We start from the raw sequence: 17166 nt of genomic DNA on the forward strand, positions 1-17166 counted from the left end.
AGAGGCTTACAGGCCTCAATTTTAAGGGTGAGACCTCATATCTAACATCTAAAAGCAGAAGTGTAATAAATAATGAGTGGGGGGCCTGGGTGGCTCAGTTAGTTAAGCGTCCAACTTCAGCTCAGGTCACAATCTCGCGGTTCGTGAGTTCGAGCCACATGTCGGGCGGGCTCTGTGCTGACCACTCAAGACCCTGGAGCCTGCTTCAGAATCTGTGTCTCCCCTCTCTCTGCCCCTCCCCTGCTCACACTCTGTCTCTCTCTCTGTCTCTAACAAACAAATAAATAAAATGAGTAAATACAGGGGCACCTAGGTGGCTGTTTGTTAAATGTCTGACTTAATCTCAGCCCAGGTCTTGACCTCAGGGTTGTTGCGTTCAAGTCCCACACTGACCTCCACACTGGAGCTACTTTAAAAAAAAAAAAACAAAAAGAATGAGTAAATACAGCCTCATAGATCATATGCAAGCCAACGAGGTATGAGAAAGCAGCTGAGAGTTCCTGACACCCTGGGAGGATGTGTTACTTCTAAGAGGACCCAAAGAGGCCCAGGGACAAATGAACAAAATGCACTATATGGACCACTTACCCACTGGAAGCTACTGCAGGACCACACACACCAGAAAAATAATGCGGCCGGGTAAGAACTACATCTGAGCAAGGCCAACAAAGAAAGAAACTCACACTCCCCCTATTTCAATACCAGAAGGCCTCTACCACCCAAAAGAAAAATCAGAAAAGGAGACTCAAGAAGGAAAACGTACTAAGCAAATCATCACGCTCAGAACATGACAAAATTACTTAGAAATGAAAAAATTAATTTTATGAAGTCAAGGAAATGATGAACAAAATTAGAGAATATAATGACATCTCTACTATACTCCCAAATAATGCTGAATTTGTAACAAAAATTTTTCAATTTTCAACATACGAATATGGGCCACCAGACACAAGACATCAGAGTGAATACAGCTCTCTGAGACAGAACTTAACCAATACATACAAATGTTATGGGGCGCCTGGGTGGCTCAGTCGGTTAAGCGGCCAACTTCGGCTCAGGTCACGATCTCGCGGTCCGTGAGTTCGAGCCCCGCGTCAGGCTCTGTGCTGACAGCTCAGAGCCTGGAGCCTGTTTCAGATTCTGTGTCTCCCTCTCTCTTACCCTCCCCCGTTCATGCTCTGTCTCAAAAATAAATAAACGTTAAAAAAATTTAAAAAAAAAAAACAAAAAACAAATGTTATATATTTATACCTACACCTAGGATTCCATTTCTAAAGAGATACATGAATAAGTGAGCAAAGATGAGGCAGTCACAACCACGTTCATCACATTACATAAAACAAAAAGACCATGTGTAGTGTTCAAAAGATGTCCTTAAGAGACTCTTATTTTTGTTCGTTGGGCTGTATGTTAAAATGTGAACATTTATGGTTTCACTGTATGCACCACTGCCTGTAAAAATTCCTTTTGTCCATTATCTCACACATCTTATTTATTTCACTTTGATCTGTGTTAAAAAAAAAAAAAAAGATTGTGTTGTTTTGTTTTTGAAAACATTTATTTTGGGGATAGAGAGCACGAGTAGGGGAGGTGCAGATAGAGAAGGGGACACAGGATCCGAAGTAGGCTCGGCGCTGACAACTAAGAGCCCACTGCAAGGGTCGAACTCAAGGATGGTGAGATCATGACCTGGGCCAAAGTTGGACGCTCAACTGAGTCACCCAGGCACCCCAAAAAAGTTTTTAAAACCTAAGTTCTGTTTATAGGTATAATTACTAAATTTACTCTTTTTAGTAGTGTAGAAAAATATTTCATAGGTATAAAGACTAAAAGGAAACAAATCAGTGATCAACCATTAATGCTCAATCTGGAGGTTCTTATGTGTAGAGTTTCTTCTTCTCCTCACTCTGCTCTAAACTAATCCATCACTGGTTTAGCTGTAATACTACTGATAATTGTCCATAGTACGTTTTATAGAAGTCAGTGAGTCCTGTGAAATTCTACCATTTGGAAAGGACCTCTGATTATGTTTCATGAACATCTCTTCAGATTTTCCTTTCTGCTAGATATATATAATTTTACACAGAATAATTCACCTGTCCATGCTTTCTTCAGACATCCTTTATCATTCAATATAAAATGGCACCATTTCAGATGTATGCATGCACCATAATTTTTAACCATACTTATTGGTGGACATTCAAGGTTTCTATGTTTTGTGAAATGAAACAGAATGATTAACATAATTGTGACTGGGGCACCTGGGTGGCTCAGTCAGTCAAGCATCCTACTCCTGGTTTCGACTCAGGTCACGATTTCATGGTTTTGTGAGTTCGAGGCATCAGGCTCTGCGCTGGCAGTGCTTGGAATTCTCCCTTTCCCTCTCTCTGTCCCTCCCCCACTCACCCTGTCTCTGTCTCTCTCAAAATAAATAAACTTAGAAAAATATATATTTGTGACTGATCTTTCCTCACTTGTTCAGGGATCGCTTTAGAAGCAGAATGGTGAGAACAAGGTGACGTGATGACTTAAAAGATGATGCAACCTTTTGTGTATGCAATTAAAAAAAGGATTTTGTAAGGACAATTTGTTTCACTACTAAATTCTTACACACATACAGCATTTTTGCAGGGTTTTGTCAATTTTAGTCTTTAATATAGGTGAGAATTGAAGAGTAATGATAAACAATTCTTAAGATGATAAAGTAAGTTTTATGACAGAGGAAAAATAAAATCACTAGGACCTATATGATCTCAGATTACAAAATAACCCAATGGACCCATATGGTAAATTTTATGGAGAAAAAAAGTTTATTTAATATTCTTTTTGTTCTTCTGAAGACCTCTAATAAATAATAAAATATCAACCTTTATAAATACTTCTCAAAAACGAAAGTATAAAACTGAAACTGGACCCAAATGACACCAACGGTGTAAAAGTTATGGGTGTTTTTCTGGAAAGGTAAATAAATAGTAATTCATACTTCCACCACCAGCAGGTATGGCTAGATACCTCTTGTGTTTCCAATTTATATAAGCAAAAGCAATATTACAGTATTGTTTTTATTTAAGTATTTCTTCTGATTCTAAAAGAACCCCATTTAACGGAAAGATGTGATGAAGCAAATAAAATGATGGAAAAGTAATCCCTGGAAAGTAGGAATATAAGATAGGAAAGGTATGAAAAAATTAATGTATCAATCCCTTATCTGCTTAAAGAGTTACCAAAATAGGCCTGAAACAGCTATCCCACCATGCTAACAGATAAGGCTGATTTTCTGTGCCAAAACTGTGCAAACAATGTGGTTTATGTTGAACACAAACCATCTAAGCTTTTTTCCTTCATGAAGTCCTAAATTCTGGTATTTTGCCAGGTAAGTGGGAACTTAAAAAACCAACCTCCCTCCACCCCACTCCTTATATATGGACATGGCTACTATGATCAGTTAAACTTCACCTGGTAGTTAACACTTCATTCTATCGTCTTAACTAGTTGCTGGCAGAATTAAGCCAAGTACTTTTCCAACTCAACTGGAAAAGGACTCTTGGAAAGCTTATACCTAGTTTCCTCCAAACTTTACCTGGTGTGCATTTTTCCATTACTGATTTTGCTCTGTATTCTTTTGCTGTAATAAATCTTAGACGTAAAACTATATGCTAGGCCTGAGTCCAACTAGTGAATCATGAAACCAAGGAGACTTCCAAGATACACCTGTAAGCACATTTATCAAATATAACTTTTGCTGACATACTCCCATTTTTATTTCCCTTCTTTTTTTTCTGATCAGTTTCTTAACACAAATTTGGATCGTAGCATACATCTAGTCTCGTCTTGCGTCCCTTTTTTTTTTTTTTACTTGCTACATTGTTTTATTTATAGAAAATAAATATACATTTTTTTAAATAGGTTCCACGCCCAACAGAGGGCTCAAACTCATGACCCCGAGATCAAGAGCCACATGCTCTATGGACTGAGCCAGTCATGCACCCCTATATATATTTATCTACATGAATTTAAGTTTTTGAGCAGTAGTTAGCACAGATGCATAGCCAAAGGCCCTGCCATAAACAGATGTGGAGTTTGCAATGTGTTTAGTTTTGTTTGTATCATTAATGATATAACTCACATACCATAAAATTCACCATTTTAAAGTGTACAGTTCAATGGGTTTTAGTATGTGTAACCATCACCATGATATAATACCAGAATACTTTTATCGCCCCCCAAAAAACCCGAAATTCATTAGCTATGAATTCCCTATTTCCCTGAACCTCTAGTCTACTCTCTTCTCTGTGGTATATACTCCCTTTAAAAAAATTTTTCAGGGAACCTGGCTGGCTCAGTCAATAGAGCATGTGATTCTTCTTCTCAAGGTCATGAGTTCAAGCCCCACACTGGGCACAGAGATTACTTAAAAAATAATAAAGGAATTTTTTTCATGAGTTACATTTCCTGATGTCATGAAATATTCTTGAAAAAATACACACTAATCCACTATAAATATGATATACTTACTCAATTCTCTATTAAGAAATTTAGATGTAGCCAATCATGATAAACCAGATATAAAGCGATACACCAAAGTTTTGAGTCAAATACTTACTTAAAATATACCTCTATAGAATAACAGTAAAACAACCTTAAGGTTTTTATACTCAGTAACTAAATACCTCCAAGTGACCAATTTCCATCAGCACCAGGATTCATAAAACACTCACGTGACTTCACTTTCACTCACTGGGTATTCTTAAACCTTTGCCAATACATAAAATTAAAAAAAAAAAAGGGGGGGGGGGCACCTGGTGCCTCAGTCAGTTAATCATCTGACTATTGATTTCAGCTCAGGTCATGATCTCATGAGTTCCATTAGAAGGCTTAACTAACAACAAAGTTCCTGCAAGGAAGAGTCTCTAAAAAAAAATCACTCCACCTATAGCACAATATGAAAAGAAAGGATGAGGCGCCTGGGTGGCTCAATCGGTTAAGTATCCAACTTTGGCTCGGGTCATGATCTCATGGTCCATGAGTTCGGGCCCCATGTTGGGCTCTGTGCTGACAGCTCGGAGCCTGGAGCCTGCTTCAGATTCTGTGTCTCCCTCTCTCTCTGCCCCTCCCCCACCCCTACTCCTGCTCTCTCAAAAAATGAATAAATGCTAAAAAAAAAAATTAAAAAAAAAAAGGGATGTGGCATCAGGCTAAAATTCACCATTTATTCGTTGTGCAATCTTACACAAATTATTTAACATCTCTGGGTCAGTTTTCTCATCTGAAAAATACAAAATCCAACATGCTTATGTTTATGACCATGATTATGAAACGGAATGGATAATACAATGTCAACACTTGCCCATTCCCTCAAAATTGTTTTTAAGTTATTCTAAAAGCTACCTGTAAGACTGGGGCGCCTGGGTGGCGCAGTCGGTTAAGCGTCCGACTTCAGCCAGGTCACGATCTCGCGGTCTGCGAGTTCGAGCCCTGCGTCAGGCTCTGGGCTGATGGTTCAGAGCCTGGAACCTGTTTCCGATTCTGTGTCTCCCTCTCTCTCTGCCCCTCCCCCGTTCATGCTCTGTCTCTCTCTGTCCCAAAAATAAATAAACATTGAAAAAAAAAAAATTTTTTTTTTTAAATAAAAGCTACCTGTAAGACATGGTTAATTGTTTTCCAATGCCTGGCTGTAACTTTTAAAAAATACCAATTAATCAAAGCTTGCAATGGAAAAAATACTAATCACATGCCTTGAGTATTTTTAGTTCCTTCCTTCCTTCATTAAATAATTGATTAGCTGGGGTACCTGGGTGGCTCAATCAGTTAAGCACATGAATTTTGATTTCTGCTCAGGTCATCATCTCAGTTCATGGGTTTGAGCCCCGTAACAGGCTCCATGCTGACAATGCAAAGACTGCTTACAATTCTCTCTCTGCCCCTCCCATGCACCCACTTTGATCGCGCTCTCTCTCTTGAAATAAACAAAAAAACTTTAACAAATTATTATTAGCTTAATTTGTAGCCAGGAATTATTAAAATACAGGTGCTAGAAGAGTATCGTGGTAGATGAAATAAGTCAGAGAAAGACAAATACCATAGCATTTCGTTCATGTAGAATTTAAGAAACAAAGAAGAAAAAAAAGAAAAACAAAAAACAATCTTAACAACAGAGAGCAGGGGAAGTGGGTGAAATAGGTAAAGGGAATTAAGAGTACACTCATCTTGTTGAACACTGAGTAATATACAGAATTGTTGAATCACTGTATTGTATGTACACATGAAACTAATATAAAACTATATATTAACTGTACTGCAATTAAAATTAAATTAAAAAAAATACAGGTGCTAGGATTATAGTACTGAACAAGACCAAGTCCCTGCCCTCAATGGAACTTGGCATTCTCCTGCAGACAAAGACCTACAAATTAAACCAGTAAATGCTATGACAAAAAATAAATTGGAGAATATCAGTTGATACTGCAGAGGGGATGAATAAATGAAGATAAAACAGCTTCTCTAAGATGTTTCTTAGCAAGATATGAATAAAGTGGAACAAGGAGAGCAAGCATTCTCTAAACAGAGTGTAAGACCAAAATCTCTGAGAACTGGCAGTGCTGTAAAACATATGTAACACGAATTACAGCTTTAGCATGAACACCTGACAGTCCCAAACAAATTGAAAAATGCTTTACATATCACCAAACTATGCTCCATGGGGCAGAGATGTTTTACACTGACCTTGTGTCCAATTCCCCAAACCTTAAAACATTTGAATACTCCCAACCAATAGTAAAGTAAATGGATACTTTAACAGAGATAAAGGAATCAATGCAGCAATCAACTAGGGAACTTTTCCACCAAATCCAGTCTAAAGACTAAGGATGAACATCAAGAACACCACCCTGGGCAAATTGAAAGCAAAGGCATGTTAATACAGCAACAGATTGAATGACTATTATAATTACTTACGAATATTTTTAAGTAAATGGATACACCATTCATGGACTAGAAAAAAGTCAGTATTATGAAGATGTCAAAATGTTCCTCAGAATGACCTGAACACTCAACACGATTCTAATCAAAAGCCCAGAAGAACTTTTTTCAATTGACAAGGTGATTTTAAAATCAGTAAAGATGCAGGGGGTGCCTGGGTGGCTCAGTCAGTTAAGCGTCGACTTCAGCTCAGGTCATGATCTCACAGTTCGTGAGTTTGGCCCCACAGCCAGTTTGGGATTCTCTCTCTCTGCCCCTCCCTCACTCATGCTCTCTCCTGCTTGCTCTCAAAATAAACTTTAAAAAATATATAAATAAATAAAATAAAATCAGTAAAGATAATCTGAAACTAAAGTAACATTGTACATTAATTACACTCAAATTGGGAAATAAATAAAATCAGTAAGGCTATACCAAAAAAAAAAAAAAAAACACAACACCCAGAACAATTAAAAAAAAAAACAAAACAATTCAGTTGGGTGATACTACTTGATTTCAAACCTTAGCATAGTGTGGGGTGCCTGGTGGCTCAGTCAGTAAAGCATGCAAATGCTGATCTCGGTGTTTTAAGTTCGAGCCCCACACTGGGTAGAGATCACTAAAAAATAAAATCTTTCTTTCTTTTCTTTTTAAAGTTTATTTATTTATATTGAGAGAGACAGAGACAGTACCTGAGCAGGGGAGGGGCAGAGAGAGAGAGGGAAAGAGAGAATCCCAAGCAGGATCCATGCTGTCAGCAGAGCCCGATGTGGGGCTCAAACTCACGAACTGTGAGATTATGACCTGAGCCGAAACCAAAAGTTGGACGCTTAAGCAACTGAGCCACCCAGGCGCCCCTTAAAAATAAAAGCTTAAAAAAAAAAAAGAGTGAAAGACAGTACTGGTGTAAAAGACACACCAATTGGTGAAATGAAAGAGTGCAGATTTTCTTCCCCTCAATTTTTGATAAAGATAAATGGTAAAAAAGGAGAAATCATAATCTTTACAATTACTGGTGCTGCAACAAATGGCACTTATATGGAAAAAAAAATCTACTATCTCACAGCATACTCAAAATGGATCACAGGTATAAATAAAAAAGCTAGGGATGCTGGGGTGGCTCAATCAGTTGAGCGTGAAACTCTTGATCTCAGCTTGGATCTTGATCTCAAGGTCATGCGTTCAAGCCCCACGTTGGGGTCAACGCTGGGCATGGAGCCTACTTTAAAAAAAAAAAGAAAAAGAAGAAAAAAAGCTATAAAATGTCTTAAGAAAGGACAAGAAAAGCTTTGCTACCTTAGGAAGGGAAAAAATTTTCATACAAGGATCCAAAAAACATAAATCATAAAAGAAAAAAAATGTAAATTATACTTCACTGCTACTTTCTGAAGAACACTACTAAGAAAATTAAAAAGCAAGCCACATACTAGGAGAAATAGTCCTAAAACAGACCTGTATCCAGATTTTTTATTCGGTAAGGCAAACCACCCAATTAAAAAATAGACAGGGACACCTGGGTGGCTCAGTCAATTAAGCATCTGACTCTTGATTTCAGCTGAGGTCATGATCTCACGGTCTGTTGAGATCAAGCCCCAGGTCGAGCTCCACGATGACCATATGGAGCCTGCTTGCAATTCTCTCTCCCTCTATCTCTCTCTGCCCCTCTGCCACTTGTGCTCTCTCTCTCCAAAATAAATATATTTTAAAAATAAAAATTAGGGGCGCCTGGGTGGCTCAGTTGGTTAAGCCTCCGACTTCAGCTCAGGTCACGATCTCGCGGTCCATGAGTTCGAGCCCCGCGTCGGGCTCTGGGCTGATGGCTCAGAGCCTGGAGCCTGCTTCCGATTCTGCGTCTCCCTCTCTCTCTGCCCCTGCCCCGTTCATGCTCTGTCTCCCTCTGTCTCAAAAATAAATAAAACGTTAAAAAAATAATAATAAAAAAATAAAAAAAATAAAAAATAAATTTAAAAAATAGGCAAAAAATTTCAAGATACTTCACAAAAGATATAAAAATAGACAAAAAGCAAATGAAAAGATGCTAATCATTAGTTGTTTGGAAAATAAAATTTAAACTCACCAGGAGACACTCCTATACTAGACTACCCAAAAGACTAAAACTATCAAGTGCTGGTGAAAGTATGGAGCAACTAGAACTCTCTCACTCATTGCTTGTAGGAATGTAAAATGATACAACCATTTTGAAAAACAATTTGGCAGTTTCTTATGAAGTTGAAAATTCAGCCATTTATCCCTAATTACCCAAGCCACATGAAAGTATAATGTTCACAAGAAGCCTGTACAGAAATGTTCATAGTAGCTTTATTCACAATGGCTAATAGTTGAGAGCATCTCGAACATTCACCCACCCTTAGGTCACTGGGCAAACTAATTATGTCCATATGGTGGAATAAAACTCTGCCATAAAAGTGAGCAAAATACTAATACAATGATATGGATGGAATTTCATTAACATTATGCTCAGCAAAAGATATGAGACACAAAAGAGTACAAATTATTTCACTTATATGAAATAACCAGAAAAGACAAAAGACAAACTAATTTATAAGAGCAGAAAGACCAACAGCTATCTAGGACAGGGTTAAGGGGCAGAGAGAAACTGCAAAGGGGCATAAAGGAACTCGTCAGGATGATGAAAATGTTCTAGATCTTGATTGTGGTGCTAGGTTACATACATCTGTTAAAACTCCTTGAGTTCTATGTTTAAAATTGGGAACATTTTAATTCATGCAAATTATGCCTTAAAAAAAACCTGAGTAAAATGTAATTCATCCATTCGTTATTTAAATATAAAATTTTACTTTGCATATAACATTCAGTAAACTGAATAAAAATCGTAATACAAATCATTTCTAAGATTCAAGTATGAATCAATACACTGAAGTCTGAAGTATGACTCTTGGAATCACATAAAAATTCCTGTTTATATTCACTATATACTTATTCAACACCTACTTACCATATGACAAGACAGTATGAACTGTATAAAGAAAGACAGAAGTTCAGCACAGAGAGAGAAGCCCATATGTAACTGCACAGGATGATGAGATGTTTAAAACTTACGTTGTTAGCAAGAATGCCCCATCACCACATCTTTCCAGAGCCTTTCGTGCAGGAGGTTTTGCTGCAAATTCTACAAAACCTTTTCCTGTAGCTCTACCACGATCATCCACAACCACAACGGCTTTCTCTACTGGACCAAACTGGGAAAATGCTTGCTCTAGAAGCTCATTGGAAACAACCGGCGAGAGGTTCTTGACAGTTAGGGCTGCTCCATGTGTAGCAAAACGAATTCGGAGAGGTCTGCTCTTCAAAATGGTGCCATCCAGCTCTGCTTTTGCAATTTCAGCCAGTGTTCTGGATTCCTTTTTAGGAGGAAAAATCACTTTTTAAAGATGATAGTAATAACACAAATACTTTTAAATAGTGGTTTCTAGGGAGAAGAGCTGGGTAGCTTTTGGAAATAGCTGATAGGGTCACTTTGTTTTTGTGTCTTTCAATTTTGGTATCACATGCATTTTATTAAGTGTTCAAAAAATAACTGTAAACACTTTAATTAGAAAATCCCAACCCAAATGTCCCAAGTCATCAAAGATGGTCTACTCATACACAAATTACGAGCTATTAAATATTCACAGCAGTATCTTTTTTAAATCTCTTACATATATTAAAAGAAAATCATAATTACTTTTTGAGACCAAGCACCGGTTACTAGAAGCTATTACTGAACAAAATAATTTTCAGTATATACTGTTTTTTGATATTTATATCTTTTATTAAAACAACCCACCTCTCCAATGCTACACAAATCCCCTTTCCTCTTTCATTTTTTACATTACCTATGAAAACTACTATTAGATGTTGTTAACGAGGTCTCCTGAAAAACTTTCATGGGCTACACACTTCTCCATTAGAGAGAAGCAAACACATACTTTCATGGGCTGTAAGAGTTATCTCCATTATACAGAAAATCAAGTGCACACCCGTTTACAAACTAGAAAATATGTTCAATGCTGAAACCACAAGAGAACTTCCTTCTTGAAGAATTCAAAGTTGGTATAGAATACAGACATCTAAACATAATCAACAAACAAGTTTAATATAAGTATGTTCTTTTCCTTTGTGTTGTGAAAACTCTACAGTGAGAATTTAAACAGGTTTTATATGCATTTGTAGTAAGAGTAAAAATATACTGTCTTATGAAAAAAGTCTTAAGGTCACAACAGATCTTTATTTAATATCTAAAATACAACAACTTTAAATTACTACAACTTACACAAAAATCTATAGAACTAATTTTACAAAGACAAGTCTAACCTTTTTTTTTTAATGTGTATTTATTTTTGAGAGAAAGAGAAAGAGCACGAGCAGAAGAGGGGCAGAGAGAGGACAAAGGATCCAAAGCAAGCTCTGTGCTGACAGCAGAGAGCCCGACACAGGGCTCAAACTCACCAACTGTGAGATCATGACCTGAGCCGAAGTCAGATGCTTAACTAACTGAGCCTCGGGGTACCCCAACAAATCTAACCTTTTTACAGATACTCAAAATGGCTACTTTTTAAAAATGTTTTTATTTATTTTTGAGACAAAGAGAGACAGAGCATGAGCAGGGGAGGGGCAGAGAGACAGGGAGACACAGAATCTGAAGCAGGCTCCAGGTTCTGAGCTGTCAGCACACAGCCTGACGCAGGGCTCGAATGCATGTATTGTTGAGATCATGACCTGAGCCGAAGTTGGATGCTCAACCGACTGAGCCAACCAGGTGCCCCTCAAAATGGCTATTTTTAAAAAATTACTCTTAGAAATTTTTAATTAAAATTACTCTTAACATAGTAATACCAGCAAGCATTTAATAAATATCTAACAGGGGATAGGCACTTTGCACCTAATCTGTCATATGATCCAACAACTCTTAAGAGGTAGATTTTAAGAATGAAGTCTTGAATTAAAATGCTGTTAGGTATGGAGTGCCTGGGTAGCTCAGTCAGTTAAGAACCTGACTTCTGAAGCTCAGTTCACAATATCACAGTTTGTGAGTTGGAGCCCCACGTCGGGCTCTGTGCTGACAGTGCAGAGCGTGCTTCAGATCCTCTGTCTCCCCCTCTCTCTGCCCTTTCTCTGCTCACTCTCTCTCAAAAATAAACAAATATTAAAAATAATAATAATAATGCTGTTAAGTTTAATTGGGAATGGGAAGGGACAGGAGGAAATTTCAAGAGATGATAACGTTCTCTATCCTGATAGTTTGAATTAAACAAATGTTATTTATCTAAAATCACCAAATTGTACACTGAAAATTTGTTCATTTTGCTGTATGCAGATGTCAAATACCTCAAAAATAATATTGGACTCTAGTTACTAGTAAGCATGCTGGATGGGCGCCTGGCTGGCTCAGTCGGTTGAGCATCCGACTTTGGCTCAGGTCATGATCTCGCGGTTCGTGAGTTCGAGCCCCGCGTCAGGCTCTGTGCTGACAGCTCAGAGCCTGGAGCCTGCCTCAGATTTTGTGTCCTCCGCCCCGTCTCTCTCCGCCCCACCCCTGCTTGTGCTCTTTCAAAAATGAATAAACATTAAAAAAAATTTTAATAATAAGCATGCTGGAGTATTTAAGAGTCAAGAACTGATGGATGAAAAGATGAATAGATATGTGAAAAACACATTATAAGAAAACTTAAGTATGAATCTAGATGGTGGATCTATGGATGTTCATTTCTATGTATCTGAAATTTTTCATAATAAAATGTTAGGGGTAGAAGGATAAAGAGAACTTGGTGAGGACTTTCTAAAAGTGAAAAGTGCTTCCAGAGGATGTCTCCTCTTCAGATTCAGTCAAGTATAATCACAATGTCATATATTTTGTTTTTCCACAGAGGAAGCAGAAAATCCCCAATTTTTATGTTAAATCAAGTAATTTTTTTTACAGTTGGCAATGAATTCAATTTTTAATACTTTTGAGCCAAATGAAATGTTTATGCTGTCAGGAATTTTCAATGCCATGATCCTTCTTCAAAGTTTATACTCTTCGTGGTTTTAAATAATTCCACACCGGAGTTTCTCAACTTTAGCACTATTGACATTATGGGCAAGATAATTCGGGGGGGGGGGGGGGGGGGGGAGCTGTGCATTACAGGAGACTTAATAAGCCAACAACAGAAACAACCCCCACTTCTGACAATGAAAGATGTCTCCAGACATCGTCAAATGTCCCCTGGGAAGCAGAACCACTCCATGTAAGAACCACTGCTGTTGGAGCACCCAGGTAGCTCAGCTGATTAAGCTTCAGGTCTTCATCTCAGGGTAGTAAATTCAAGCCCTGCATTGGGCTCCATGCTGGGTACAGAGCCTACTAAAAAAGGGGGGGGGGGTTGCAATGCCTGGGTGGCTCAATCAGTTAAGCCTCCGCTTAACTCTTGGTTTCAACTCAGGTCATGACCTCACTGTTTGTAAGGTTTGTCAGAGGGAAGGACAAAGAGCCTCCTTGGAATTCTCTCCCTTTCAGTAGGCCCCTCCCCACTGGCATGCATGTGCTCAAAAACCACTGCTGTAAATCTGTACTAAAGTATCTGTAAAATCAATTAAAATTATGTGTTTGAAATGAAACCAAATATTTGTTTACTTCATGACTCAGAATAATGATAACGAGGTAACTTTTACTAAGCAGGTAGTATATTCCAGCTCTTCATTATTTTATATATATTCACAAATATGTATGCATTATCTTCTACTGGTCTCATCAACAATCTTATAAAGTGGGTTTTTACTATCCCCACTTCACTTATGGGTAAACAGGCCTAGAGAGGTTGAAACAACTTGCCAAAAAATCTGGCCATTTGCAGCAACTTGGATGGAACTGGAGGGTATTATGCTAAGTGAAATCAGTTGGTCAGAGACAGACATATACCATATGTTTTCACTCTTATGTGGTTCCTGAGAAACTTATAAGACCATGGGGAGGGGAAGGGGGGAAAAAAAAAGTCACAGAGAGGGAGGGAGGCAAACCATAAGAGACTATTAAATACTGAGAACAAACTGAGGGTTGATGGGGGATGAAGGAAAGGGGAAAGTGGGTGATGGGCACTAAGGAGGGCACTTGTGAGGATGAGCACTGGGTGTTGTATGGAAACCAATTTGACAATAAATTATATTTAATAAAAACAAACAAAAGAAATAACTTGCCAAAGATCTATACAAAATTCATAATCTCTACCAAATACATCATAAATCCCTCCTTTCAGCTAGTGTCCCAGCATGACTCTGTATAAAAAGTACAAGTACAGGTTCTTAACTAAAAATAATACAAAAAGTATCAGAAACTAGGTGACTATCCCAAGTTACAGATTGCTTGTAATAGGGTCAAATGATGTACATTGGATCCTTTCCAAAGGCTCATTCCAAAGCACCTGATATTTTTCTCATTGTTCAACTAATAGTTAAAAGTTCCCACCGTAATAGTACTAATCCACTGAGATAAATTGGAAACAGCCTTCAAGTCAATCAATAGAAAGTTGATCAGGTAAACGGCAGTCCATTCATACTGTGAAATACAATATGGTCATTAAAAATCAATCTCATGACATAAAAGATACCAGATATATTAAATGAAAACCTGAAAACACAACAGAGTATATAGTATGGTTTGATTTTTTATGGAAAAATTAAAGATTAACAGTGATTACATTTAATGTGTTAGGGGACAATCTTTCACTAAAATTAAAACCGTAGTAAGAAAACTTCCCTGAACTAAAAGAGCATTTAAATTATATGCTAGACAGGCCTACTAAGGAGATTGTGCAACATCTTCTCTAATGTTTGACATTCCATAAGAAACACACAGCATTTCATACTTAAAAACAAAAAGCACAAGGGGAAAGGGTTTAATCCGCGATGACTATATTAAATTCAGTTGATTTTTAACTCTTTAATTACAACAGTGGTTCTCAAACCTTAGCAAACATAAGAATAACATGGAGGGCTAGCTAAAACCCAAGATTGAGGGCCCCAACCCACAATTTCTGATTCAGTAGATCCTGGGTGGGCCTTAGAATTTGCATTTCCAACAAATTCCCAGTTAACTGATGAGGTGAGACAATTTTTAGATGGGGTAGTCAGCATTGCTAGCGTGAACAGTAGGGAATATAAGTGGCCTTCTGCTTACACTGGGAGGACACCTGAATCTGTTGGACAGGGAACACACGTCTATAAATCACCGCTCCAGAAGTCTGGTTTACTAAAGTTAAAAGTAGGGGGAAGAAAAAGATAAAAGCAGAAACTGAGTTCAGATCAAACTAATACCAGTTTTAACAACATTAAACTAGCTGTAAAATGCACCACAGGGGCACCTGGCTGGCTCAGACTGAGTAGTCTCTGGAGTTCGTGAGTTCAAGCCCCACTCTGAGTATAGAGATTACTTACATATATACATATAATATAATCTTTTTTAAAAAGATTATATTAATACATATAATCTTTTTTTAAAAAAATGCACTACAACTTTTCAGTTAATTTATCCAATCTAAATTGTCAGTAACAAGCCAAAACCTAAAAAGAAGCTTTTAGGTCTAATATTCCACAAAATGTATCCAAAATAAACAGTCTATTTCAACCCTAAAGTACCACAGGCTCACATCATAATACCGCTTTATGATCTTATGAGGAAATGCCACTTAAATTCTTTTTCCCAACCATTACATATTAGCAATGCTGACCCTGTAACAGCTCAAAAATGTTGTCTCACCTTACCAATTAACTGGAAAACGACAACTACCAGTGTAAGACAATTTATTTGCATTTAGTATTTCCAGGGGCATCTGGGTGGCTCAGTCAGTCAAGCCTCCAATTTCAGCTCAGGTCATGATCTCTAGGTTCTTGAGCTCCAGACCCACATGGGGCTCTGTGCTGATGGCTCAGAGCCTGGAGCCTGCTTCGGATTCTGTGTCCTCCCTCTCTCTCTGCCCCTCCCCCTCTCAGGCTCTGTCTCTCTCTCTCTCTCTCTCTCTCTCTCTCTCAAAAAATAAACATTAAAAAAATTGTTTTGGGGTACCTGGGTGACTCAGTTGGTTAAGTGTTCGACTCCAGCTCAGGTCATAATCTTACAGTTTGTGGATTCAAGCCCCGTATCAGGCTCTGTGCTGACAGCTCAGAGCCTGGAGCCTGCTTTGGATTCTGTGTCTCCCTCTCCCTTTGCCCCTCCCCCATTCTCTCTCTCTCAAAAATAAACATTAAAATTTTTTAATTGTTTTTTAAATGAAAATATAATCTAAAAATATATATCAGATAAAATTACGCCACTATTTAGAGCCACTACACCACCACTACACACTACAGCCACTATATCATTACTTACGTTCCAATCAGGTATACGCTATGTTGTTTTCCTAAGCAGAAAGATACATAACTCAGAAATATTTAAAGCTTTTAAATTTACCTGTTTATCATAGAGCTCAGATTAAACAGTAAAGTTATCCATAAAGTCAAATCTTTTAAGCTAAATTCTAATTTCCTACTGGCAAATTTTTAACATTCCTACACCAAAAAATAACATGACAGGTTTAGAGGAGCATGTCCCAAAGGAGCAGACAACAGCAGCCCCTCTCACCTCCCCATTTCATAAATCCCATTAAGACTTTTTTCAAAAAAGAAACTAGGGGCGCCTGGGTGGCACAGTCGGTCGAGTGTCCAACTTTGGCTCAGGTCACGATCTCACCGTCCGTGAGTTCGAGCCCCGCGTCGGGCTCTGGCCTGATGGCTCAGAGCCTGGAGCCTGCTTCCGATTCTGTGTCTCCTCTCTCTCTCTGCCCCTCCCCCATTCATGCTCTGTCTCTCTGTCTCAAAAATAAATCAACATTAAAAAAAAATTAAAAAAAAAAAACTAATAGCAATGAGTTGTGCTGTCCAACACAGTAACCACTAACCACAGGTGGCTATTTAAATTTAAAAGTAAGTAAAATTTAAAGTTCAAATCCTCAGGCACAAGTGCTACATTTCAAGTGCTCAACAGTCACATATGGCTAGTAGCTACCACACCGGACAGCACATATACATAGCATTTTCCATCACTACAGAAAGTTCTATTGGCAGGGCTAATAATACACTAAAGGAGAAAGGATTCTTAGTAGCTTTAAAGACAGAAAGGAATAAGATTTTTCCATGTTAAGATATTTACTATTGGCTTATTTTTAAGTGCAAGGCTCC

At 38.0% G+C, this 17166-nt stretch overlaps 1 protein-coding gene across 2 annotated transcripts in view; it reads right to left on the reverse strand.

Moving 5' to 3' along the window:
- Positions 1–17166, reverse strand: part of PSPC1 (paraspeckle component 1) — a 109849-nt gene that overhangs the window by 90505 nt on the left and 2178 nt on the right. For both annotated transcript variants that reach the window (XR_006296561.1, XM_043574593.1), the window contains exon 2: positions 10039–10340. Coding sequence is in view for 1 of the 2 variants with exons in the window: in XM_043574593.1 (XP_043430528.1) it covers positions 10039–10340 (302 nt within the window). In the remaining variant the exon portion in view is untranslated. The remainder of the gene's footprint in view (positions 1–10038; positions 10341–17166) is intronic.

The sequence above is a fragment of the Prionailurus bengalensis genome, chromosome A1 (assembly GCF_016509475.1).
Source record: "Prionailurus bengalensis isolate Pbe53 chromosome A1, Fcat_Pben_1.1_paternal_pri, whole genome shotgun sequence".
NCBI classification, from domain to species: domain Eukaryota; kingdom Metazoa; phylum Chordata; class Mammalia; order Carnivora; family Felidae; genus Prionailurus; species Prionailurus bengalensis.